The 27,625-nt window shown below is 33.2% G+C and overlaps 4 protein-coding genes and 1 non-coding gene across 9 annotated transcripts in view; 1 reads left to right on the top strand and 4 right to left on the bottom strand.

Moving 5' to 3' along the window:
• Positions 1-7,920, bottom strand: part of LOC100254724 (DNA-directed RNA polymerase IV subunit 1) — a 40,197-nt gene extending 32,277 nt beyond the window's left edge. For 3 of the 4 annotated variants that reach the window (XM_010663063.3, XM_010663067.3, XM_019217351.2), the window contains exons 1-6: positions 7,634-7,920; positions 3,460-3,589; positions 2,009-2,129; positions 1,785-1,909; positions 631-684; positions 318-545 (exon numbers count right to left, since the gene is read on the bottom strand). In XM_010663063.3, coding sequence (XP_010661365.1) covers positions 318-545; positions 631-684; positions 1,785-1,909; positions 2,009-2,129; positions 3,460-3,546 — 615 coding nt within the window. In that variant the 5' untranslated portion in view covers positions 3,547-3,589; positions 7,634-7,920. Of the gene's footprint in view, positions 1-317; positions 546-630; positions 685-1,779; positions 1,910-2,008; positions 2,130-3,459; positions 3,590-7,633 lie in introns of those variants that run through there. The other variant, XM_010663074.3, reaches the window with a different exon arrangement.
• Positions 7,921-18,089: 10,169 nt separating this feature from the next.
• LOC100244451 (calcium-dependent protein kinase 26) lies at positions 18,090-22,856 on the top strand. Of its 2 annotated transcripts, none has more exons than XM_010663049.2 (5): positions 18,090-18,198; positions 18,702-19,554; positions 19,662-19,958; positions 20,448-20,867; positions 22,232-22,856. In XM_010663049.2, the coding sequence occupies exons 2-5, from the start codon at positions 18,966-18,968 to the stop codon at positions 22,495-22,497; spliced, it is 1,572 nt and encodes a 523-aa protein (XP_010661351.1). In that variant the 5' UTR covers positions 18,090-18,198; positions 18,702-18,965; the 3' UTR covers positions 22,498-22,856. The 2 variants fall into 2 exon arrangements, with proteins under 2 accessions (XP_010661351.1, XP_002275946.1); XM_002275910.4 differs by having other exon boundaries at positions 18,128-18,198; positions 18,707-19,554.
• A 164-nt stretch (positions 22,857-23,020) lies between these two features.
• On the bottom strand, positions 23,021-23,092 carry TRNAG-UCC (transfer RNA glycine (anticodon UCC)). Its single transcript has one exon. It is a non-coding gene; the product is annotated as a tRNA-Gly (tRNA).
• A 700-nt stretch (positions 23,093-23,792) lies between these two features.
• On the bottom strand, positions 23,793-24,701 carry LOC100266765 (salutaridine reductase). The gene is made up of 2 exons (XM_010663043.3): positions 24,375-24,701; positions 23,793-24,276 (listed from the first exon to the last, which is right to left on the bottom strand). Exons 1-2 carry the CDS (start codon positions 24,561-24,563, stop codon positions 23,899-23,901), a joined length of 567 nt encoding a protein of 188 aa, XP_010661345.1. The 5' UTR covers positions 24,564-24,701; the 3' UTR covers positions 23,793-23,898.
• Positions 24,702-26,901: 2,200 nt separating this feature from the next.
• LOC100261574 (uncharacterized) overlaps positions 26,902-27,625 on the bottom strand; it is a 31,357-nt gene continuing 30,633 nt past the window's right edge. Inside the window, exon 9 of the mRNA XM_002282620.4 lies at positions 26,902-27,374. Coding sequence (XP_002282656.1) covers positions 27,243-27,374 — 132 coding nt within the window. The 3' untranslated portion in view covers positions 26,902-27,242. The remainder of the gene's footprint in view (positions 27,375-27,625) is intronic.

Raw genomic sequence — 27,625 nt, 5'->3', positions numbered from 1 at the left:
GGGTGAGCTAAGATTGCTTTAGAAGGCATATACAATGAACAACCCCCATCTCCAACACAATCAAATTAGACAAGAAAAAAAAAAGGAACTGAAAATAAAGAAATCTCTCTGTAAAAATAAATGGCTCATTAAAAATTAGCGACATATATGCACAACTTCCATAGTCAAGCAGTATAATAAAAAAAAAACATTGTGGATTCCAAAAACAACTTTATAAAGAAAATACTCTGAAGAACATAAAAACAGATGCAAACTCATTTTAGTCAAATAAAAAGGAAGTGCAGGTTGAACCATGTAATGACAGAACACTGTGCTACCTGAGCATGTGAAAGAACCCTTCTGTTTGGGTTCAGACAATTCTCTTCTTGTTGTGGATCTTTTGGAATAAAATCCCAATAATCAAGAGGCAATACTGGTCTGAAACTTTTCTTTTGTAACTTCTTTGGGAGCTTTTCATTCATTTCTACTATAATTGCTGTCTTTCTGAACAAGTCTTTGGAGGAAACCTTAAATTTCATTGTTGGATACCAATCATTTGAATTTGCCTGTTTATTGAACAAAACATAATTTCAAAATGACAAAGTCACAAGAAGGAAGAAGATGCATAAAAAAAAAATAACACAAACTTACAGCACAATATTTGCATCCCTTGGAACGAAGACGTCTAGATCCTGAATCGGCACCCTGGTACATGTATAATAAGATGAACAATACCATCACCAACAATCAGACACGTAGCAATATATGAACAAAAGTCATTTAAATAATCACCTAACAAGGAAAGGTAAATAATTTTATTCCCAACCAGTAACTACAAAAGAAAATTTACCTACAAATTGACCAAGAAAATGTAAAAGGCACCTCATTTGTTCACTTCAAACATGGAACTCAGTGGGAATAACAAAGAACAAATTGAGCAACATGAATAAACTTCTTTTTATTTGTTCTTTTTTTTCTGAAGTTTCAAAATGACCATGAAATAGCAGGCAAAAGTAGTAATGTGAAAAATGAATTTTTTTTTATAGATAATTATTCAGGAAAAAAAATGTTAATATTCTGTTCTTTTTCGAGTTTAAGGTCATCTTGAACACCATTATGATGATTCACTTTATTTCTCATCCCCTTCTGTGTTAGGAAAGAGAATAAAAATATTGTGCCTTCTCCCCTCCATTTCAAGTTTCAACATTATAAGGATATTAACAACATGAAGATTCTATAGCATATTATCAATTCATCAAAGAAAACTGAAAAACAGAGTGAAACATGCTAAATACATTCAGGTAAAAACACTTCAAAATGGAGGAGAAGGTGCTTGCTAGTGTATAAAGAAAGCCTCAACAAGCATTCCATTGGGAACCAATGATGACAATTTTTATGTCACAAAATCATCAACATCATCCAGCTGACATAACAGCAAGCACAACGTCAGGAACCTTCCTCTCCCTCTTTCTCTGAAAGAATAATCAAAATTTCAATAGATGGGAAAAGGAGGATGGAGATGACACTTATAGAAAAGTTCAAATCCAGTTTTACATAATGTCCCCAATCCAAAGTGAACTCAAAGCTCATTTATGATAATGAATATGTGCCTAACCTGCACAAAAATCTCTCAATATGAATTAAAATAAAAAAGAACAAGGTTTGCTCATGTAATGCTTTGATCACCAAATATAAATACTTCTACTAACAATTAAAAAACACAGAATCAGCAAGAAATTAGAACTATTACTAATCCAAGTTATCCAACAATCTGAAGGTTCAGCACAAGGAGTGAGGTACCTGACCTTGACCCATTGACCTTGCCGAGTGGATTTACATCCTGGGCAAATTTTATTCAAAATCTGGACAACTTCTGTTAAAAAATATGGATGGAGTATTGTGAACGGAAATTTGATAACCCCAAAGTGACCTAAAAAAATGAATAATTATAATTTAGCATACTCCAAAAAATACAAATAACAGGAAATCATTAGCAGATATAATTTTTGTATAACTTGTCTAACTGCACCTTCACACTTTTTTGTATCTTTGGCGCCACACGTAGAGCACTGACAAGAAGGATTCGGAACTCCCAACTTAGGATCAGTTATTTCATTGACTGCATCAATTTTCATAACAGATATCTTCTCCTGATACAGTATCACATTGAATTTTCTTTAAAAAATGGCAAACATGTCCATCCCCAAGCATAATACACAAGAATATTAAGAGAATATGAGTTTGTACATGTGTGTGTGTGTGCGCACATGTCAGTGCACAGAGAGAGGGGGGGGGGGGAGAGAGAGGGTCAAGATTAAATTACACCAGGTAAACACATTAATGTTACACCTTGCAATAACTTCTTGGATCAGACACACCATAAACTTCAATCAACTTAATATTTGGTATAAATGATAAGACTGATAGGGTGGTGACTAATCCCTCGGTCAAATCAGGAAAACATGAACCTCATTTGATATTAAGGAGTAACAATAAGAATTTTAACATCAATCCTTATATATCCATTTAAACAGTTTTGTTAACCTTTGAAGTAGCTAAGCAATGCCCCATTTGTTAACCCTCAAGTCTTCAAAACTTTTAAGTTAATCATTGACAATAGCGTTATAATTTAATATGAACTCCCCCCTATACGACAACGTATTTGCTAAAAATGATAACTGCAGAAAACCAATCAACCAAGAGAGATGCACCTGCTAGAGAAATCCAAAACCACCAATACAATGTCCTAGCAGTGATAGTGGTTAGTAAGGTTGACTATGATGATGAGTTCTATAAACATCAGTGACAAAAGTGAGGGTAGGAGTGCCAAATCAACAAGGTAGTAGTAATAGAGCTGGATTGACTGAGACAAGTGATTTTTGTGCATTACAAAATTTGCTGCATGCACATCATACATGTGTGTGTAAATACATTGTTTATTTAACAGTTCTCTACAGTTCTCCAAAATTCTCCCACTGTTTAATTTTATAACAAAGAAAAAGCACCTCAGCGAATTCTAAGAAACAATTTTAGAAAATAATAATTATCATGAATTTCCTTAGATCCACAAAGCATCAAAATCCAATTGAGTATATGATACCAACAATGGAGGGCATTGCTGGCTATGAAAGAGCCAAAAATGTAATTTGAATCAAATTTTAGGAACTCATAGCTTAGTCAGACGAATGAAATAAACAATAATAGATGTGTGAATTAACAGCATGCAGTAGCATGTGAACATGGGATGCACTATGTGGTTTGATGTGATAGCATGAGATGCATTATGTGATTTTATGTGATTTATCAACTGTATATTTTTTTTCCGTGTTAACAGACAGCTAATGATCTTCCAAGGCTATCAAATGCAGCTTAAGTATTCAAGCAGCTGAAGTGAAAATCAAGAATAACTTCTGTTTTTGTAAGAGCATATAAACATTTGTCATAGCATTCAAATTTATAAAAAAAAAAAAAATTACTTACCATATCTTCCTCAGTTGAAACATCAAATTTTATGCCAATTAGGAGGCCAGATGGCACTTGCTGCTCTTCAAGGAAGTCATTGTCCATGGAAGCTAGGCAAACTTATTCTTCTGGCGACAAATCTAGCAGCCTAAATAGTATATCCCAAGGATTAAAACAATGAATAGCAAGGGACCACAAATACTCATTGCATACCAACATAAGATAATAGACTAACAATTAAAAGATAGCTCGGAATCTATTATAGAATGTTATCTAAGGACAAAAAGGGCACAATCTGAAATGATGCATGCTTCTAATGCCTCAACTTGACCAATGAGGAGTTATCATGATATAATATAAACTAGGATGATACATTCTGGAACTTGTGAAGGTCTCTGTTGGGTACTTATCAAGAGAGAAATAAGAATCATCATCAAATCTTGGAAAGTGAAATGCATGAGATGTCTGGGGTGAAGTCAAAAGAATGGAAACATGTTCAAACAAGACTTAAGTGAACAGGGACAATGGTTACTATGGTAAACTAACTAATAGGGTGAGGTAACTTTCAAATTTCAAAACCTGACACCAGAGAAGAAAAAATAGCTCTAAAGAGCATAGGATCTTAATCCAGTAGATGGATCCTTGACAGGTGTAAGGGTCAATCCAAGAACGGGGGAGTTGAATCTAGCTCAAGACCTAAGGCTCAATACAAGTAGGAAAGGCCAACATCCAACCATGTCTACCCAAAAAGCTCGCTTGGGCCATGAAAGAGGTGGGCAACATCTGCCTAGTGTGAACCAACCTCCAAGCATCAAAGCCCACAACTCAAACTTGCCTATGTTGGTTAACACAGGAAAATCGAAGCCTGGAACCAACTGTAACCTATCATCCCCCTCTCTGCAGCTGAATTGGCTTCATATCTCAGGAAATGAAGAACCTGATCAGCAGTAGAGCCATTGGAAAATTCCTAATACAATACAAAAACTTAATTTTCATAATTCAATAATGGAAGTGCAATAAGGGTTTCGTTTTCTGCAGGAGGAAGTTCAGGGTTTGCATCCAGAAAGAACACATGTAGGACTAACATAGCCATGAGAAGGAGCTCTTCCAAATATGCAGCCAAGACAATGAAACTTGCTCCTTTAATGGCTCAGGTTCAAGCTAAAAGCTACTTTGGAAGAGAGGGATTTATAAATTGGTTTTGGGGGCCAGAAAGGAGATGATGGTGCCATATGTAGGCAAAGGGAGAACATTTCTATTGAGTCGCACAGCAGTTCCTTCAAATCTCTCTTTTTTCTTCTTCTTCATTTTTTTTTTTTTTTTTTCTGAGTTTGAGCTCTCCCAAAAATCAGTCCTTTACTCAAGTTCCCTCAAATTCAAATTCAAATTCATTTGGAAGTATAAAAAATAGCCCCAAAGTAAGTTTTTGCATGGTTGGTGGCTAATAAGAAGCTTTACTCAACCCACATTATTGTATATTGTGTTTAAGAAGTGGGAAGGTAACCATCTTTTTGTCCATAGTTTCCACATATTGGAGCTATGGAATAGCTTGTTCTCTTTGGCTAGGACTGTATGGGCCAATCCCAAAAACAATGCTGAAATGTTGTTTGTTTCTATTTGATAGGAAGACTCAGAGGGCCATTATCTAGGGAAGCCATCTATACCAAAATCTTTGAGAAAATAGACGAAAACATGTGGATGATTTATGGGAGACTATCTATTATCTCATGACTCTTTGGATCTCTTTAACCAAAGAGTCTTATGGTGTACTCTGTGGTATCATCTTGTTGGACAAGCAACCCCTCCGTTGGCCCCATGAAGGGGTGGATGATAAAGTTGAGTGAGTTCCATCGCACAACAGAAGTCTTAAACTCAACTTTGATGAATGCTTATTAGGTAACAAAGTCTGAAAGGATCAGGTGCCCAGTGCCCTAGTAGTCCACAAAGATTAAACAATCAAGGCTTTCTTAAAGCTAGCTGGTTTCAGATTTAGCCATCAAAGAGAAAGTTTCAGCATTTCTCAAATAACTGAAAGAGGCAAAATAACAAAATATCTCCGACCTTTTGGATGAGTGGGACGACTTAACTACAGTGTTTTCCTGGATGATTCATGACAGTGAGGATCACAGAGATATGAAGATTGGTTGCAGAGAATACTGGAGCTGTCTAAAGTTTGGGCTGCTCTTAATCTTGGAAATCTGGGGTGCCAAACCAGGGAAATGATAGGCTAGCAAAGAAATGAGCTTCATCCTCCAATGGCTATTTAGGACTTCATATCACCCATTTAGACCATTTGCCCTTGACCTCACCACTGCCTTTGCCTTTGCCTTTGCCTTTGCTTTTGGGGTATAATGAGGCATTTTCATTGGGGTTCATAACTTAATAAAATAATAAACTCCATTTTTTTCAATAAAGACAAAAAGGAAAACAAAGTTGATGTAGAAGCAGTATATTGTAAACATGATAAGGCAGGAAAGGCCCAAGAAACAGACAGAAGGTAGGATTCAAATCACAGAGTCAAACCCGTTTGAAAAGTTTATCAATCGTTAAACCTGTAAACTTGGGGGAAGATGCCCACTATAGGTTAACAAGTAAAATTTGCTGAAGCTTTGTACAAATAGATTAGGGTGCAACTCTCCACCCAAGCTGGAATACCATCTTCAACCACTTAAATATAATAAAAAAAGAACATGTTTGTTACTTATCAAAAATAAAAAATAAAAGAACATGTTTGTGAATCATCAAAACAAAAGCTCTTAAAACATCAGATAATTGAAAAGAGGCAACATTTCAAAAAATGCTATCCACAAAATTCCCTCCATATCTATTTGCCTATCAAAAAAAAAAAAAAAAGAAAGGATCCTCCTTCATAAACTTGCTTCTAAAAAATGCCTTTCCCACACCTTGGACTAAGTTTCCAGGTAATCATGTTCACAAAGTTCATGTTACATGGTCCAGGGGAAAAGTACTTCTTGTCGAACACAATATCAATATGTAATCAATATACATTATACATCTGCCTAAGACAACCTACAAACTAACACAAAAACACAGTTATTTCCTTTACACTTTCCTAAATGCCAATGTTTATTGTTCTTCATGTTACCATTAAAGTGCCAAAAAATGTAATTGAAAAGGATATATCCTCATTTTTAGTTCCAGGTTGAGCAATAAAGCCAAAACATTATTTAGTAATCAACATATAGATAAGGATATTATATTAAGCACCTAAAAGTGTTACGGTACCAAGAACCTGTTTCTCGCATTTTCTTAAAGTTTTCTCCACTTTGACAAAAAAATTAATATGGACTAGAAAATGACAATTTATAAGCCCCATTGGTGCAGTATTGCATAGAGGAACATCTTTTAGTAAGGTCCTTTCTCTCCACTTGTTGGAATCATTCCATGAACCTCCTCATTAGAGAGGTTTGCTCCATAGTCCCTCTATTTTCCCTTGGCTAAAGGTAATTGTCAAATTATCCATTTTCATAGAAGTGAATAAATTAATCCAAGTATCATTCCTAGAAAAGCAATCTCAGAAAGATCAATCCTTTCTCTCCACTTGTTGGAATCATTCCATGAACCTCCTCATTAGAAAGGTTTGCTCCATAGTCTCTCTACTAATTCCTTATCCTGAAAAGGACCTATAAACTCAACCAAAATATCAAAGAACCTCCCAACCACGCGCCAACACCAATAATGATGAAAACAAAGACGACTCCTGGATTGACCGCCTATCGTAAAATCATAATTTCTGTAATGATCAGCTCATGAGTTAGTGCAACAAACCGAAAAACGCCAAACCACGATAAATTACTAATACCATTAATCAAACTTAACAATAAACAAAAAAAATTACCATCCACATTGCCCAAACCATCACTTTAAAACCCTAAAAACCCAAAATCAACATCACATGCAAACTAGTGAACAATAGTCTCACATGCGCATTGCCCGCCCCTTCAATTTCTTCCATCCACAGCCCAAAACCAAACCATCATAACATCCAAACACAACAATACCGCCACAAAAACCACAGAATCAAAACCCGAACCAAGCAATAAACAACAAGTTCATGATCATCACAACCGACATTCACTATCAACCGACCACCAATCCAAACAACATCCCCTGGCAACAATTCAAAATTTCCAAAACAAAAAATGAACAAAAGAACAAAATTTTCTCTTACTTAAAGCAGAAAAATGGGATTTTTTTCTTCACCGAGCGACTCCGAATACAGCACCGGCTGTGAAGTGAAACGGGAGTTGAAACTGCGAGAAAGCGATTCACGGACCAGGAAGGGCAAAAAGGTCAAAAAGGGGGAGAAAATCAAGAATAGTGAAACGGAGAGTGGAGTAGGGAGAAGGTGAAAGGGTATTTTTATTTTGAACGCCGCCGGTTTGCCTCAACTACCAAAAGCCGCTGTAAGTTCAAGTCTCAAGGCTGAGGACTTGAGGACGAGGACAAAACTGTGGGGTTGTGTCAGAAACTCTTAACCCTTGGTTTTTGTATTAATTACGCTCCTGTACTCTTTCCTTATTCACATACGCAGTGGTGGTGGGGTTTCGGAAATTTACATGAGTGGGGACTTACCAATTCTGGCCTCAATAATTACGCTACAACTGTATTTTTCAATTCAATTTCTTTCTATCTTTTCTAATTACTTTTTTTTTTTATCTTTTAACAAATACCATCTTGCAAAATAACAATTATTAAATGATATTTATTTTAAATTAGCAATAGATTAAATGTCAACTATTAAATGATTTTATTTAAAATCAGAAATAGATTAAATGTCAATGATTATGAGTACATTTTTCATGATTTTATAAAACACTTTTAATCTAAAAAATGTTTTAAAAAATAAAATATTTAAAAAATTTATAAAATAATTTTAAAAATCAAAAAATTAAAAAAAAATCATTTATAATATTTTTCTTGAAAAATACTCTATAAATTATTATCTTGAATACATTTTCACTAAAAACATTTAGAATAAAAACGCTTTGGATATTAAAATCAAATTTAATACTATTTTTTACTTTAAAGGGTTTTTCGTGAAATACTGTTTTTAAAAGAATTGTTCATCAAATGTTTCTTCAATAACCACTATAAGTAATTTTTTAATATTATAAATAATTTTTAAAAAATTTATAAATATTTTTTAAATTTTGTTAAATACCGTATTCTTTTTTTTAATACTTTTTAAACTAAAATTATTCATTTCAACTCCCAATTATGTTTAAATCTCTAAATATCTCGTGTTTGTATTTTTATTTATTTTTTTAATAGGTACCCATTATTTGCATTTTTTGTGAATGTTGAAATATATATAAATTTAAAAATAAAAATAAATAAATAAATAAACTTGTAAAACACCAGTAAGGGTAAAAAAAATAGCACACGAAAGTACAAGGCTATATGACAGTTGCTAAAAACTAAAAAGTGTAAAAAAAAATATATAATAATTAAAAGAAAGTATTTCCTTTCTTAATCGAATCCATCCATAAAGTCAGTAATTATATTGTACCTTCAACTATTTGGAACACCATATAAAGAGAAGGATGTGGTGCGTTCCTTCAACTATATAAAATCCATCCAATCAATAATGTCCAAGAAGGATATTGTGCCTTCAACCACATGGAAGGCCATAAAAAGAAACAATTTTTTTTTTTTATTATTGCTTTTAAAGTCATAATGGATTGAATAAAGTACCATTGCACCACATGTTTAGGATCATATTTTTTATATTTCTTAATGTAATATTATAGCCTATTTAATTATAACAAAGCACTCTCTATATGTCAATTATTTTTAGGAAAATTAAATACATATTTTATAAAATTATAAATTATAAGTTTTTTCCTAAATAAATCGATTTTGTATCACTATGGAAAAAAATTGCTATGCAAGGTATTTTTAAGAGTAAGGCATCTCTTTAAGAAAATTGGTGAAAAATCCATAAAATCGATGATTTAGATGTAAAGTTTGGAGTATTGGTTTGGAAACTTTAATGTAGTGGAATCTTAAATTTTAGATTAAAGTAAGAGGAAAGTGGTTGTAGGCCATGATTATGTCAGATCACTATAAAATCAAAGTTTGCAATCTATTTTTTTTGATTTTCTTTACAATTATTGCTTATATCACTGTTCTAATATTACTTGATTTGTCGCTTGCATTCATGTAAGTCAAAATTGAAAAAGTGTTTTGAAAAATAGTTATAATTATTGTCTGCATTCATGTAAGGTATTTTTAAAAATAGTTTTTGAAAATAACTAAAAAAGTGTTTTGAAAAATACATTGTTTTATGTTATTGAGAACAAAAAAACATAAAATAAATTATAGTTATCAAATATATTTTTCAATTTTTATGTTTTTTAAAATAGAAAACTGTTATCGAAAATAGTTATCAAATAGACCCCAAGTGTTTGACAAATTTTATTAAATATTTTTAAATTTTTGAAAAATCACTTGTATTTTGAAAAATAAAAATGCATTTTACAATGATTTTAAACAAATATTTTTAATACTTAAAATAAGTAAAAAATAATATTATAAATATTAAAAACAATTCAAAATATCACTACCAAGCAATCTCTAAAACTTCTCAAAGGTGTCTCCCGTATCTCTCATACAACATCATGATTGATAGAATAACTCTCTAAACACTAAATACGAAAATTTAAGTTGATAACTCCACTAAGTGTGTAAATTTAAGCTCATAACTCTTTCAAAGAGTAGATATATGAATTTAATGCTCAAGTAAAGACGAGCATTCAAGAAGTTAGGTGTATACATTTAATGTTCAAGCATGGATTCTTTAAATGAAGAGCATTAAATAAAGGGAGTATATAAATTTAGTATTCAAGTATATTTGCTTTAAATGGAAACCATTCAAACTTTAAATATATTTATAATATAAAATAACCAATTCACACGTCATAAAAGTCTCCTCGAGTTGGCTTCATGTTTTGTACTTCAAATGTTGCTAGTTGAAATTGATGTTGAAGTTACAAATTTTTAAAAATAATATTTGTATTTTTTATTTTTTATTGAATATAAAATAGTTTTTTTATATAAATTAAAAATAGAGCTTTTATAAGAACTATTATTTTTTAAAAATGTATATTAAATTATTTTTTAAGTCATAAACTATTCAAATAAAATTAACCAAATAGATATAAAAACCCTTATTAAATTTTAATAATTATTTTCGACTTATGAAAAATAGTTTCAGATAAGGTCTAAATGGATGTTTGATAAAATAATTTAATAACTTAAAGTGATTTAATAATTTAATTTAAATTATTGAGTAGATTAAGTATATTTGATAAAGTAATTTGATGGGTAAAATATAAATTTAAATAATAAGTAAAAACAATTAACTTATTTTTAAGTTTATATATTTGTTTTACTTTTTTACTCTTATTTGTCTTAATTACATCAACAGTTTCTTTTACTACTCCATGACCTTCATTGTCATTCGACATCTTTTATCCAAATTATAATTTATGATAATAAACATGTCATGATTTAAAATAAATTTAAAGTTAATTTTATTAAACAACTTTGATATTTAGAGTAATAAGTTTTAAGTCAATACCATAAATATAATAAATATAAAGTTTTTCTAAACATCGATAGGTATTCCACTCATTAAATAAACTAACGACATTACATTTGTATCACTTAGAGCCAAACTAGTTAAATTCTTTAATGACGATCAACCACCTAGGCCACATCACTAACGACATTACATTTGTATCATTTAGAGCCAAATTAGTTAAATTCTTTAATGACGATCAACCACCTAGGCCACATCACTAGCCATTGTAGTAATAAACGTAAAATAAATATCACTAATAATACAAAACAAATTAGTTGGTCCAAGATATGGTCATTCACATAGGTGATAATTTATTCGAAGTATTTATTTATTTATATTTATTTTTTATTTTATTTTTTATGATATTTTGAATTGTACACCAAATTTTATTTATGAAAATAGTTGAAAACTATTTTTAAGAATCGTAGTAAAAAATTGTTTCAAATAATATGTCCAATAGACCCTCAATCGTCATGAATTTCAATTATTTTATATTTATCAAGTATTAATATTATTGCTCATTATTCATATAAAATAAAAGGATTTTTTCTTTTTTTAATTACGCATCTAATAACGTAGTACTTACGAAAAGGGTGTTGGTATATTAATTTAATGGTCTAATATAATGTAGTAAATTGATTTAAGTCATTAAATAAATTAAATATATTTGACAAAATAATTTAATCCAACGACTTAAAGTTTAAAAATAAGAGGTGTTTCCTTATTACTTAATGACTTAAGTTGATTTTACGTTAAATTATAGTTAAATTGTTGATTTAATACTTAATTTTTACTTTTAAAAATTAAGATTATTTAATAAAATTTATTTATAAATAATTAAATTGACATATTTACTCTCATAAATTATAATTAGGAAAAATAAGGCAAAGTAACAATGGAGATCGTGAAGTAGTAAAGGAAATTATGAAGATAATTATGACGAGGATAAAAAGGTAAAATAAATATGTAAATTTAAGAATAAATTAATTATTTTTACTTATTACTTAAATTCGTTGTTTTCTTTAAGTTACACTATTAAGAGCCCGTTTGGTAGTGATTATAGTGGAAGTGTTTTTATTTGAAGTATTTTCTGCTATAGTGTTTCTGTGAAAAACACTTTTATGATAATCAGAAAAAATGATTCTAAAGTGTTTTTGATAATATATTGTATAAATATAAAAACACTTTTAATATTAATAAATTACCAAAAAGGACATACAATTTTAATTAAAAAAAATGGTATGATAAACAAAAAAAACTTTTTATTAATGAAAAAACATCTAAATCACTAAAAAAATAACATTGAATAAAAGATAATTTTAAAATTAAAACAATATATGATTACCTATTAATTTCTAAAAAAAAAAAAAAAGACTTCTCTAATTAAAAATAATAATTTTTTTTATCACTATACTAAAATTTTAAAAAATATTTACAAAAAACATCTAAATCAATAAATAAATAAAAACATTGAATAAAAAATAATTTTAAAAGTAAAACAATATATGACCACCTATTAATTTCTAAAAAAAAAAAAGGATTTTTCTAATTGATTTATCACTGGGGGCATTTTTGGAATATTTCAAAAAAATTGAAGTGTTTTTTTTTTAAAAAAAACCTGTCAAGTGATTCTCTAAAAATCACTTCAAGTGTTTTTCCAGATTTTAAAAAGTGTTTTTTAAAATTTGCCAAACACTTTATTTTCATCCAAAAAACACTTAAAAGTGTTTTTAAGAGTAGAAACACTTTTAAAAATCACTGCCAAACGGGCTCTAAATTAATTTACTAAAATATATTTAATTTACTTAATGACTTAAAATAAATTATTAAGTCACTTTCAATAAAAAAAAATTATCTATTAGGATTAATTTTATAATTTCAAAAAATAATTAATATTTAAAATAAAAATCAAATAACAAATTTTAAGTTAATAAAACAATTTAACTTAAAGTTAATTCATTATATAATAAGTATTTAGCATCCTTAAATAATTCAAAGATAAAACATAATGAGTCCAATTTCCCAAAATTTTCTTCTCTTTTTTTCAAGAGGAGCGGGAAAGGAAAAATTAGTGGATTTTTTTTCCATCTAGTCCCTGTATTTATATAGAATTAATCAAACACACTTACCATAAAGAGAATACAATTAGTACACATATTCTAAAGTCTACCAAAATGATTTATAGTCGGACCATCATTAAACAATTGATGCAACTTTACAATATCAGTCCCATCTTTATTCACAAGCTTTGAACCTAAAAGCGCTTTATACTTCATACTTCCAGCAAAACAGCAATCCAAAAGCTTAAAGTTGATGGGAATTATTGATTTTTTAAACATTGCTGAACTTTGAAAAGTGATTTACTTTTCTAGAAATGTCATTCAATAAATGGATGGCTTCTCAAAAAGTAATGCCACTTGTATCACTTTATTTTGCCATCTTTTTTCCGGGATATATGTCTACTTCTGTTAGAGTTGATTTAATTTACTCCCTTGAGATTCACCCTTTTGTTAATTTCATTTATTTATTTTTAGATTTTGACTAAATATCTCTTATTTGGATTTTCATCCAATATTTTCTTTATATTTGTTATAATGAAAATTAACCCGATTTTATCACATAGAAACTAAGCATGTTGGTCGAATCGATTGTTCATGAAAAAAAAATCAATTAGTCTAAGTTCATTTACACCTTTAAATAGAAGGTCCTAGTTAGTAAGGGACTATTTGATAATTATTTTTTAAAATAATTTTAAAGAAAATATTATTTGAATTTTATAGAGCAAAAGTCTATTAGAAAGTAAAATATTTTTAAACATATTTTAAAAATATTTTTTTATATATAATAGTTTATTATTAATCATTCTATATTTTATATAATTATTTCTTAAAAAAATAAAAAAATCAATCAATCTAATCTTATTTACACTTTTAAATAAAAAGTGTTAAGGGTCTATTTGGTAATTATATTTTTAAATAATTTTTGAAAAATAATTTTTAAAAATTGTTATTTAAATTTTATAGAGCAAAAGTATGTCAGAAACATAAAATATTTTTAAACTATTTTTAATATTTTTAAATACAATTTAAAAATATTTTTTATATCTAATATTTTATTATTAATCATTCTATATTTTGTATAATTATTTTTTAAATCATAATTGAAAAATAATATAAAATAATTAAAATATATCATTTAATATAGATATATATATATTAAGAACATAAAACAAAAAATGATTTTTAATTATCAAATGTGTTTTATGTATTTTTTATTTTGAAAAAGGAAAACTATTCTAAAATATGTTACCAAACATCTCCTAATTCTCCACATTAAAAAAAATAATAATAAATACTATTCACACTCCACTTCTTTTTGCCGTTTCCCGTTTCAAAACTATTCCCACGGTACTCTCTCTCTTCCATTATTGCACACGCGCAAGACTGGGAAAAGCAAAAAGCAAAATTAAAAATCACAAATATTGTGTCCACGTGGCATACATGCTTCGACAGGGATATGGTCAAACTAAAAACCACGTGTTATCCTACACGAGGATTTGATTTGGTACCAGATGGGTTATAGGCCCAAGGCCGTAGTTTGGGCTAAAAGTAACCCCTTCAACCAAACAAATGTGGATTTTAGCCCTCTTTTGAATCTTTTGTCCAAAATGGATGGAGGTGTGGGTCTTGGTGGGGGCAATCGTGGGCACCGTCAGCAAGGTCGAGCCATGAAGGGCACCGACGGCATGACGTCGGTGGCCGGCAACGAGTAGCAGCAGGAGTTGGGAGGAAAGGAAAAATGGGTATGGTGGGTAGGATGGAGAGAGAGAGAAGAGAAATAGGGAAAGAAGGGATGGGAGAAAGGGGGTGCCGCAGGCCGAAGAAGGGGGCGACGGAGTGGCCGACGGCGATGGGTGTGCGGGTGGAAGAAGGAAGAAATGTAGTTTCAATTTTTTTTTTTTAAAAAATAAAAAATAGAAGAAGGCTATTTGAACAATGGTTTCAACTTTCAACACAGGCCTAAAGTTGATTTTTTTCTTGGGTCAAAGCAGAGGGTCAAAGTCTGCTTTGACCCGACCCACAACTCGGGATGTGTGGGCCCAAAAAGAAAACACTCTGGTCATGGGTCTTGTTGCATGACTCTGATGCAATTTTCTTTTTCCAAAATATACTATTTCCTAAAAAATAGTTTCCATTGTCATAAATTATATATACACATATATATTTAATAATTATTATTGCATGGTAATCATGATATTAGTTACTAATAATTATAATGTAATGATGATTAATATGGCATTATTATCAATTATTAAACAGAACTAAAGTGATATGATGACAACTTAATCACTTTTTTAAATAAATGATATAAAAATCTATTGCTACTGTGAGTGCCGAAAGCCGTCTCCCGGGTTCCACTTTGGAAGAATTTGCTTGCAGTCAATGAATTACTACAATTTCAAAATTTAACTGCTTAGGGTTATCTCATTGTTTCTTTTATTGTAATGATTGCATAATTATTTACAAATGCAAAAATACACGCCCACAATATTATTATACTAATTTGTTTTAAAATAATACGAGTGTAAAATATGTTAAGAAGGTTTTTTTTTTTTTTTCCCCTTTAAGGAAGTGTGTTGCATTATTAATAAACTAATAAGAGCAACTAAATCCACCTCATCAACATGAGAACTAATAAGGGCAAGTTGATCATACAAACATTTTAACATGTGTCACTACTAAGAGATATATTTGTCTCTACAAGTGCATGCTGTAAGTTTTCCTTTTAGATGTCGTGTCCAAGATCTAGAGGGATTTACATAGAGTGTAACCAATTTGGACCATGCTTCATGTGATGCCACTATTGAAGCTAGGAGAGGCATCATTTGTTTAGATAGTGATGCAAGAATTGTTGATATTAGGTCATCTGATGATGGATTTCTCCCTCTGAGGTGACAGTGAAATTTTCTGTTCAGATGCTGGAATTTGGATTTTATGCTTCCCTGCACAAAAATGTTAGAACGGGTTGTCCGAACACATTATCTGAAGCCCAAATCAAATGCTAGGAATAATGGAGACCCTTAGAGAAATAGAACAATTATAAAATTCACAGTGTTCTTTTATTATATTTCAATAGAGTTTTTATAATGTTCAAATGTGGAGTCAGACTCCATAGTGCTGAATTGACACTTGTACTAATGATTGTGCAATAGTGATAGGACAATCGTCACATATGCAGGCAGTTGGGAGCTGTGTCAGACAGTGCGTCATGACACAGCTTGCCATTCCTTCAACTTTGTTGACGGCTTGAGATTGAGTATGCCTATATACTAAAATAGACGTGAGGATGGGAAGACTCTCGTCAATCAATTTGGTGTTAGTTAGCCATGGTCTCGTATATCAGAGAAGATTTAAGGCTATTAAGGAGATGCGAGTTGTTCAACAACGCAAATAGTCTAAACAGATATCTTCGAATGCCTCGAAAGTTGTCCAAGTAATGGTGAAAGAAGTGACATGTGGTTTAGTTGGGACGATGCCATGTGGACAGACATATAAAAGTATTCGTGGGTGGACACGTGGGATAAGCCCCCACAAGAATGACATAGGAAATTAGTTTGTCCTATCATGTCCAATGTGCATGAGCATGGACATGGGTGAGTGGAGGACATTTGACAATGTAATCAAAATATTGGGATATAATTACAAATTTATTTTAAAATATTATATTAAATGTGTAAGTATTTTTAAAATTATAAAAAAAAATATACATTTTTAATTCCTTAAATTGATAAAAGAAATATAAAATTTAAAAATATATATATTTTGCCATCATTTTGCCCCTAAGGGGAACGAAAGTTGAAGGTGATGGGTTGACACCGGACACTCGGAGAGTCCACAGAATCCAAAATTGATTGGCCTCCGCAGTTTGTTTAATTGGAAAGCCAAAAATACAGAACGCGTACAGCTAAGACCATTCGACTTCAATCCCCCTCACAGCTGGTGATAGCGGCTTTCCCTCCCAACAACATAAATTCCATCTGAAGGAACAAATTCAATAAATTTTAAAAAACAAAAAACAAAAAATAAAAAACTGAAGTTCATGCGAACAACCACATCCAAGGACTCCACCATCCAATAGCGCACAGCCACGTTGCAGACGAATAAGTACGGATCACCACAACTTCTGCCACCACTGGGTCCTACCACACCCAATAACACCCCTTTTTATATTTTATAATTTATATATATTTGTTCAAAAGTTGCCATATAATCATTTCTATTTATATCAACGTGACATGGATGTGACACTACGCATTTTAAGGGAAAAAAAATTTATATATTATTGCTATTTCGAGGAAAAATTAATTAAATTAATACACGAAATAAATAGGAAAACATGTCGTCAAGTGCATCATTAATCTTTTAAAATATTTAATTATTTTCCATGTTATCTGCTTATTCCAATTGCATAGCTGGCACTTTCTTTATATATTTAATTGATTTTATGACATTTTTTTTGTATTTAATAATGACGTGTCAAATTTTTAAAAATTAGCGAATAAGGAGATGGCCATTGTAGTAATTTTTTTTGGGGGATTTTCTCGTGTTTTTAAGTCAATTATTTAATTTTTTTGACATATTAGTTAATTAGAAACGATGGAAGCAATAATTAGTTGATACGATTAAATTACACAAAATATTAATTTATTTAATTGTTTAATAATTCATAATTAAAAAAAAGGAATTTATGAAATTCGAAGAAGTTTCCTCAAATTTTTAAAAATTAATATGAATGGTATTTCCACTTGCAAAAGTGTGAAAGCTCATTATGCTTGCACATGGCATTGTTGGGGGCAATTATGTAACTTAATATGCCGGAGTTTATGAAAAAATTACCAAACTGCACCTAGTTTGACACGTGTCGAACGATAATGGTGGGTTGTAGCTTCATTTTTTTTTTGCGTTATTTTTTAAGCCTAAATTCCTTCAATTATACTACAAAGAAAAAAAAAAACGAGGACAGGCTGTTTCGGTTGCCGGTCGTCTAGAATGATGTTTTGAACTCAATGGCTGATGACTGGTTCTGAACTCAGCAGACTTTGTATAACGGACTTCTTCCTCTTCTTCCAAGAGTGGTTCTCCAAACAGGTTTCTCTTTCTTATTCTCTATACCTTGAAATGTTTATAAAATGTGGGTTTTACTGTATTTTGTGAAGACATCTAGGCTATTGGGTGGCTTTTTTTTCAATGGATTTTGATAGTACTTATGGTGGAGTTGGACATCTTTTTGGGTTCTGAAGTTTAGTTTTTGTTTATTTGTTTTTTGATTTTGATATGAATGGTTATGGGTAGTGGGTGTCTTCTGGAATGATAGGGTTTTGAGTTTGAGTTCTTTTTCTTATGGGTTTCGGTGAGGTTGAAGTCCGTTCTGGGGTGGTTTTGGTGTTTTATGGTGTCTGAATTCTGTCGCGGATCTGTAAGGAAAATTGGTGCGATTGGGTATTTTTTTAAATTTTTATTTTTGTTTTGACTCTATAATCCAAAAGAAAAAACAAAAGTGATCCACCAAGCTGAATAAAATAAAGAAAGCTCAAAACCCTGGGATTTAAGCCAAGTTATCTGAAATTTGAAAACTACGTTTTGGGTTTCAGCACAGGTAGTTGATGCTGCTTGGGCTGTTTTGTGGATGAACATCTAGTTGATGATAAGAATGTAATCAATTGTTGGAGGATGCTGTTTTCGAGGTTCGGATTGGAGTATAGTTTTTGTTTGTGACTGGCATAAAATCCAGTTTGAGAATTTAGTCCATTTTCTTGGAAAGGTTAAGAACGGAAGATGGTGATTTGATAATGTTGGAATATAGAAGTGAAGTTTTGATTGGTCTCTTCTAATAATCAGAATTGTGATAGTTTGGGATGGACATAGCACAGATTGGAAAATCAAGCGAGCTTTCAACCTGGTCCTGCAACTGTTATAAGACCACGGGCTTGACTGAACCAATTTTGGAGTTGACCCAAGTCTCAAATTTGAAAGACCGATATGTTCTTGGAGAGCAATTGGGGTGTGGGCAGTTTGGTGTCATTAGAGCTTGCTCTGATAAGTTGACCGGTGAGATGTTGGCTTGCAAATCCATCGCCAAGGAGAGATTGACGACAAGTGATGATGTGTGCAGTGTCAAGCTTGAGATTGAAATAATGACGAGGTTATCTGGGCACCCAAATGTTGTAGATCTCAAGGCAGTTTATGAGGAAGAGGATTATGTGCATTTAGTGATGGAGTTATGTGCAGGTGGAGAGCTTTTTCACAGGCTTGAGAAGCAGGGGATGTTCTCTGAGTGTGAGGCTAGGGATATTTTTAGGCATCTGATGCAAGTTGTTATGTATTGTCATGACAAAGGTGTTGTTCACCGAGATTTGAAGCCGGAAAACATCCTCTTGGCCACAAAGTCTTCATCCTCGCCGATTAAATTGGCAGACTTTGGTCTTGCAACCTATATCAAACCTGGTGCACATTTTATTTATCATTTTTGGTTCTGTTTAGTTTGCATAAAAAATTTGGAAATTCTTGCACCCATCTTTCTGTGTTGTAAGCACATGAATTTTTCTTGACAGGGCAGAGTTTGCATGGGACTGTAGGGAGTCCATTTTATATAGCTCCTGAGGTACTGGCTGGGGGTTATAATCAGGCTGCTGATGTGTGGAGTACCGGGGTTATCCTGTACATACTCCTTAGCGGCATGCCACCATTTTGGGGGAAAACCAAGTCAAGGATATTTGATGCTGTTAGGGCAGCAGATCTGTGGTTCCCTCCTAATCCATGGGATTATATATCTGCATCTGCCAAGGAGTTAATCACTGGAATGCTGTGTGTAGATCCTTCCAAGAGGCTCACTGCTGCACAGGTTCTCGGTATGATGAGTGCATTAATGTTTGTGTTGTTTAAAGTAAATTTCATTTATGTTGCTGCTACACTCTAATCTCCATAAGAGGCTCGCATGTGGATTAATGAGGATGATTAGTTTTAAAATCTGTTGTCTTTGGTAAATTGTGGGGTAGCGGCAGTAGAATAAATTTCATATTTGCCTAGTTTTATAGATTTCTGTACGCACATAGGCTTGCCAGACACATGGCTAAATTAGCAATCAAGCCAGGCCTATCAAAAACATGGAGGTCTGCATGTTAAGAAAACGGTAACCATTATAGATAGCCTTTCCATAAGTCATGATCGGTAAGTCCATTGATTAGTGGTAAAATTTGAAGTTAGACTGCTCAAACTCATTCCCCACAGTTCTGCCAATGTCAAGGATCATTTGCCTTTTTTTGAACAAAGGCTTTAAAAAGAGACAACAGGCCATTATTCCAAATTTTGTTTATGATAGAGGCTACTGTGCTTTGCAGCTCACTCCTGGATGAAGGATTTTGTGGAGTCAAGTCAAGAACCATACAAGCGTAAGGATCCAAGATCTGGGCAACTGGAACTGGGTGGCAGCTCTTTCTCTACTCCTTTGATTGCCAGGAATCAGGACTATAGCTTCAGTTATGAATCACCCATAACTAGTGATGGCCAAATGGGAACTTCACCTGCATTTACATGCAGATCATCATTTTCTACTTTCCTGGTTGACAACAATGCACCTTGCTCAGTATCTGGAGGTTTTTCTTTTAGCAGCTGCTGTGAATCAGCTGCACGAGAATTCCCATCTCCAGTTCCCTCACTGCCAAGCTTTACCTTCTTCAGTCCAAGTTCTGAAATTGATAGAGGAAATCACCTGCCAGCGTATGAAGCCAACTTGTCAACCTTGGATGACACAAGTGGAGGTATGTGTTCTTTTGGTTCTAGCTCCATTTGTTTTGATTAATGATACCTGGGCTCTCCAACTTGCCTAGCATTCCTTTATCAATATAACATGACATGAATGTGGGTCTAGGATCCTTGTCAAATACGCTTACTTTGCTTAGGATTGATTGATTGGTTTTTTTCTTCAACTTCCTTAGAAAATAATAATATTGAAAAAAGAGAGAGAGCGTGCTTGAACCTTTTTATAAAAATATTTAAGGATAAGAAGAAAAGATGAGGATAAAAGAGAGTAGGAGTTACCTATCAAAAAAAAAAAAAAAAAAAGAGAGGAGTCCTTGTCACAGATGTAGTGCTACAGAAACCAGCTAAAATCACATGGTGCCCCAAGCGCAACCTGCAATCACAGGAACCACTATTCTGGATTCTGGTAATCCTCCTCTGATACTCAATTCAACAGTGTTATGGCAGGATATTTCAAAGCGCAGACTAGAAACTTGTTGCTTACATTGTCCTTGTGTGGGATCTGCCCTTTTGTACTTTTGGTCACGTGCTTATCAACTACTATGGGTTCTAGCAAATCCATATAGAAGCTCCTGGTTCGATCTTTGCACCTTTCACGTGGTGGCCGTTGGAGGTGGTTATATTTTATCCAAAGAACCTTGTAGCTCTTGGAGGTCACTTAGCCAAGGAATCTGTCTTACATGAGAGAATATGGTTGTGTTTCCACAGGCATGCTGAGATTGATATCCTGTATTTGGGTGCACTCTTTGGCTGACGTGAGTGGTCCCTTAAGAGCCGCATTTGCGGTTTTGGGTTCTCTTGCCTCATTAAAAGGGATCTTTACTTTTGTTTTATTTCTAACTTAGTTTTTATTTTTCCTTTTATGATGTCATATCCAAGTATACATACCCATTATTGAGATCATTTTCAGCCAAATCCTCAAATCCTAGAATCTATAGGCGTGAAGGATCCGACACATAGACACATCTCCATACCTAAAACACACACCACCCAAACCCATGCAAACTAGGTACTTATAGAAAGCAAAATCAGGGAAAACAATGCATTAGTACCTTCAATATTTGTTTGTTATTGTGATGATAATAAGGGCATATTATAATTGTTGAAGTAACACATTATATGAGGTGAAAAAAACATGTACAACCACCTCTTTTTGGAGTATGGAATGCCAGAAAAACTCTTAAGAATATATTTCATCCATTTTGGAAACTGCAAGAGCTTGTTTCAAGCAAAAATAGATCAGCTTGCAGGCTCCAAAACTATTTCTCCAGTCACTTCTCTATAATGCCAAAAATAAGCTACCATATTTGAGTGTTTTTATATACTACCTTGATCTGAACTTGTTTCTTGTTGGGTCATGCAGAATCAAGGTTGTCCAAGGCACTTGTGTTTCCAGATTCCCCGCTTCCTGTAAGGCATGACATAGGAGAAACAGAACATAGGACAGAAATCCGGAGGGGAGGGACAAGTGGGTACAAGGCTTCAGTCATCCACAGCAAAAGGAATCACACTATTGGACTGGGTGAGCAAGATCAGCTTGACCTCATCGTGACCGAATCAGTTATCCGCTGGGCATCATGCACACATATCCAGGGTGCGCCATCTCTTAGGTCCTCACTTGTCTGCTAAAGATCATTACACAGTGGGTGCTACAATTACAATACACTCATACACAAGGGGAAGGGGAAGGGGAAGATAAATTAAAATTATGGCTACAAACAGGAATGAGGGAATGGGACTCACTTGAGAACTTGATGAAGATATTGATCAATCTGAGGAGCTGAACTCTGGGGCACAGGGCCTATCTATCTGACTTGTAGTTCATGTAGTGAGATAATCAAAAGAGTAATGATGCTTTTTTTCTCAGTGAGTACTTTGGAATTCAGTTTGTTGACTCCATAAATCTTTATGACCTAACTGGAAATATCAAACATTGTTTGCAACAACAATATTAATTGGGGAAGGAAGAGTTATTCCATTCATGTGCATTTGTTTGGTGTCAAATGATGAATTTGTCACAAAAACAATCTCCTTTGAGAAGGAAATTCTAAATCTGGACCCATTTCCAAATGTTCACCTAACTAATTCTCTTGCCATATATATAATGCAGAGAATTTAGGCAAAGATGGAAAATTTTTTACATTGATTAAAATGCGTTTGCCGGGAGTCGAACCCGGGTCTATTGCTTGGAAGGCAATTATCCTAACCGTTGGACTACAAACGCCTCGTTGACGTTTATGCCAAGTGTTATATATCTTATCTTAAATACTGATCAGTGGCTTATTACTCACCCGAGCTTGTACATTTCCCAGAACATGACCCAAAAAATATAATTTCAAACAAAATTCCAATGATGATTAAAAACTTTCCTAGTGTTCTCTTTCCCAGAACCAACAGGAAACCATGGCAAAACTGAAGTTACAACTGGGAAGAATTTTCTTTTGTTCAGTCTGAAGCTTCATTTTGCTGTAATCAATTAGTAATGTCTGTATGGTTTAGGAGCATACAGCACAGTAAAGTATAAAGTCTGTTGAGTGTGTATGTGAGTGTATGACCCTATGAGTCTCATGGGTATTTCTATCTGTAAGGAAATATTTGTAATCATATTCTGCAAAAGGGAAGGAATTGAAAAAAATAAAATAAGCTTCGATGTGAAATGGGTATAAAAAAATTGCTAGACGGTATTTTTGTATTCTATTCCTCAAGCCGCATATCCTTCGTAAAGGTCATCTTCTTGTGTTGATTAAATGAGCAATTTTTGCAAAATAGATCATGTTTTGAACTGAGATTATCATTCCAGACTGATTCTTGGCAAAAAATGTTGAAAAGAAGAGGAAAAAGAAATAAAAAAATGCTCAAGAAGCCTGTTTTGGCCTCTTCTTTTCCTTTTTCCATGTTCCATTGAACCAAATGGAGAGCAACTAAACTCCCAAGAATTTTTTTCCCCACTGGAAATTCAAGTCCCCTTTAACTGCATTTTTGGTGAATAAATTTCTCTTCATAAACTAGAACCCTGTGGTTTTGTTAATATCAAAAGGTGGAAACATCCATCTCATGGAAATAGAGGCCTGAAGGACTACCATCAGGCAGCAAAGCCAACTTCACAGGAGCTCTGCCACCCTCCTCAGCAGTCATTTCCCCTGTATTGCATGTACTATCCGTTTTAACCAATCCTGGGTGCACATAATTTACAAGAAAATGGGGGAATTTCCTTGCTATGATTCTGGTATAGGCATTTACAGCAGCTTTGGATACCTTGTATGCAGATGCAATAACAGGCCACCCATTGGCCCCCAGCTTATCCTCCTTGAAATCTCTTAAAAACCTTTGCAAGATCTTGTCTAGTTTTTCTTCTGTTAGTTCCCCAACATTCTCCAGCTCTGCTTTAACTTGATGGTTGTGGATATTCTGAAACAAGAAGATGAAAAATTGAGGGGTTATTGCTTGTCCATTCCTTCTCTAGAAATACAAATCAATCATGAAGGTAACCCAGTTTGTTTATTCACCTTTAGCTGTCCACGAAGGGAAGAGACATTCACTATTCTTGATGAAGGGGAGAGTTGCAGGAGAGGAAGAAGTGACTGGGTAACTCTTTGGGTTCCATAGTAGTTTGTTCTAATGCACTCTTCTGCTTTCTCATAAGTCCGCTTCATAATTTCTTTAAGCATGTCGACATTCTCATCATTCACCTGCATGAATCACAAATGACTCACCCATAGAACCAAACTTATGGAAGAGTGAGCCAATGCTATCGGGTAAAACATGAACCATTGTCACTGTAACAACCCACTCCCTTCCGTGTATATGTATTATCTGTTTTGGGTCCAACGGGCTCTTATGGTTACAGATAGAGACCCTCTGGGATAGTGGAGCCACTGAGACAAAGTGAGTCCCATATCCGGGTCAATGATCAATTTTGATGCCTTTTGTAATGACTCATTCCCTCCCTCGTGGATAATGTCCGCTTTAGGATTAATGTGCACTCATGACTTAAAAACACATTTATATAGTTACGAGGAGCCCTCTATGAGAAGTGAGAACAACAATATCCGGGTCACATGTTAATAACATAGAAGTATTTTCACATAGGAAGATGAATGAGATAGAGTAGCTAATCACAAAACTGGAAAATGTATTGGTTTCATATGTAGTATCAATCTTCTCAGCTCTGTTCACAACACAACAGTTGTGAGGGTTCCCTAGAATTATGTCTTGGATCACGTGTCCCTGAACACAAACTTACTATTGCATAGGTCTTACAGAAAGAAAGCTGCAATTTTTGCAAACTTATAATTCCTAGTTTTTTAAGCATTGTAACTATAGGCCCCACATGTTTCGAGCTTGGATATAGCACATTTTAAAGACTCACCACACCCCCTCCAAGTTTGAAGGCACAAAAAGCTTCACAATCTAAGATAAGCAGAATTGAGATCCTTACATTTTTGACATAATATTCAAATTTCTCTCTCAAATCAAATTAGTTAAAGGGAAAAGATGAAATTAATTCTTGAATTGAATTTGTAGCCCTCCAGGATATCTAATTTTCTGAAATGGGTTTCAATAAATTTTGCCAATGAGGCAATGCTGGCAGGGTCTTTTACATCAGGGTGATGAAAAACCACATCAGAGAGTCCAGCTGCTTTCAGATTTTTGACAGCTTCAATACCCCTTTTCTCATCTCTAGCAGTTAATATGACCAAAAATTCCCATTAGATGCTAGCTGACGGCATATCTCCAATCCTATTCCTTTGTTGGCCCCTGTTACAACACCACACCTGAAACAAACACCCAATTGCTAAACAAAGTTCTTGAACTGTAATTCATTATAAAGCAAGAGATAAAATACCTTTTAGCCGTTGAACCTGAGCCCACGGTGGTTCCCTCCATCGGACCATCGCTGATGAAAAACCAATAGCATATTCACCTCTGTTTCAGGAGATTTGGGTGGTTTATTCTGATTCCCTGAGGATATATTATTTTATTCGCTTTAGTTAGCGTCAGTCTTTACATTTGTCTGTTTAGATTTAAACAATTTTTGCTTGGCTTTTGGATTTGGGTAGCTACAAAGTAGAACTTCCCAAGGGGGGATACAGAGGATTAGAGCAATTCTCTTGTACTATTTCCCAGGAATTTTTTTCCTGCAAAATCTGGGAACTATGGCTTTGTGTTCTACCTTCCCTTTTAAATGCCACCTATAACCAATATATGCATCTAAGGAAATGTGAGGAAGAGAGTTAATAGGGGTGTAGAGATAAAATACTTGTGATAGCTGTGCACCATTACAGTGCTGAATTGCAGACTGTAAAACAGGATCTTTCACCATGATCATCTCCTAGGGGGCTAATTCAAAAGCTTGAGTTGTTTCTCAGATTCTGGATCTTCTTCCTCACATAACATTGACCTCTGGCAACACCATTGTAGCAGAAAACAGGATGCTTGAGACCAGCCAAGTATTGTTTTATTTTAAATTTTATTAAAGCTAGATGAACATGCATGCAGCTTTATGATTTTCCCATCCCTTCTTTTAAACAAAATTTTTATTACCATTTGGTTACTACAATGAGTACAATCTATTAATTATCCCCATCATGATAATATGATAAAAATAAATTTTATTTCTCAAAAAATTAAGAATGCATTTGAGGGATGGGAATAGGAAGGGAAATTGGAAGAGAATAGAAATGAATTATAAGATAACATAAACTCAAATCAAAATCCAAAATTCTAGTAAGAGTGAGATTCAATTTCCATAATAATTAATCTTTTTATTGATACCCTCGTTTTAAAAACAACCAAACATATTAATAAATGGAAATGGAATTGATTTTCCACTGATTTACCATTCCTACGATCTTATTCCAGCGTTCCAAACATACCTAATGAGATGGTGGCATTTTCATTCCATGAAGAAAGGTGAAAGAGATAAGGCACCGGCAGGAAGAAACAATGAAGAAAATTCACAGTGGAAAGTATGATCAGTTTATAGGGATGCATACCTTCTTTATCCACACAGAAATACTTACCAGACTAGGATAGTAGAATGCATTTGAATTTCCCCATATTATGGATAAATAGAAAAATCCAAGGCATAATGAAATGAATAGAATGATAATCCAACTTCCACCCTTCCCTGAATTATACAAGTTTGCTAGCCCCTTCAATCTCTTGTACATTTTTTGGAAATTTAATCCACTTATGAATATTGAGCCCAAATTCTAGCTTCTCAAAGTCTCCCAAAAAGAGGATGGTGCAGTTCCTAAATAGCCATCCTTTTCAAAATTTAGTAACACCGAAAATGCAACTTTGGCAGGACTACAGCTTTACATCTTGTTATAAGAGCTCAAGGTAACAAAATGAAGATCTATGATATATTTTCAAGATGAAGGAGCATATTCTTGAATTGCCGATGCCAGCTTATTTCGATCCTCCTCTGACTTTGTCCTAATCAAGTAGGTGCGAGCTACAACGCTATCATTATTGCCACCATCATTTCCATTGATTTCACCCTACAAAAGGCAAGCAAAAATCAAACTCTATAGAGCACATAGGTAACAGATCTATAGACAAGTGCTTCAAGAAATTCACTAAAAAGCAGAAACTGCATAACCCATCCAAGATTTTTCCTCCTCACAACCGCCAACACGGTGGCCAAAATGTTGAATTATCTCACTTTCACATGGCACTCAAAACCGAAGTTGCCAATTTTGTTTCATTCAGCATAAACAGTTAAAATCTGAAGAAGATATGGAATCAAGCA

Source organism: Vitis vinifera, chromosome 2 (genome assembly GCF_030704535.1).
Source record: "Vitis vinifera cultivar Pinot Noir 40024 chromosome 2, ASM3070453v1".
In the NCBI taxonomy this organism is placed as follows: Eukaryota; Viridiplantae; Streptophyta; class Magnoliopsida; order Vitales; family Vitaceae; genus Vitis; species Vitis vinifera.
The sequence above is the reverse complement of the archived record's forward strand: the minus strand, read 5'-3'. Positions and strand labels throughout refer to the sequence as shown.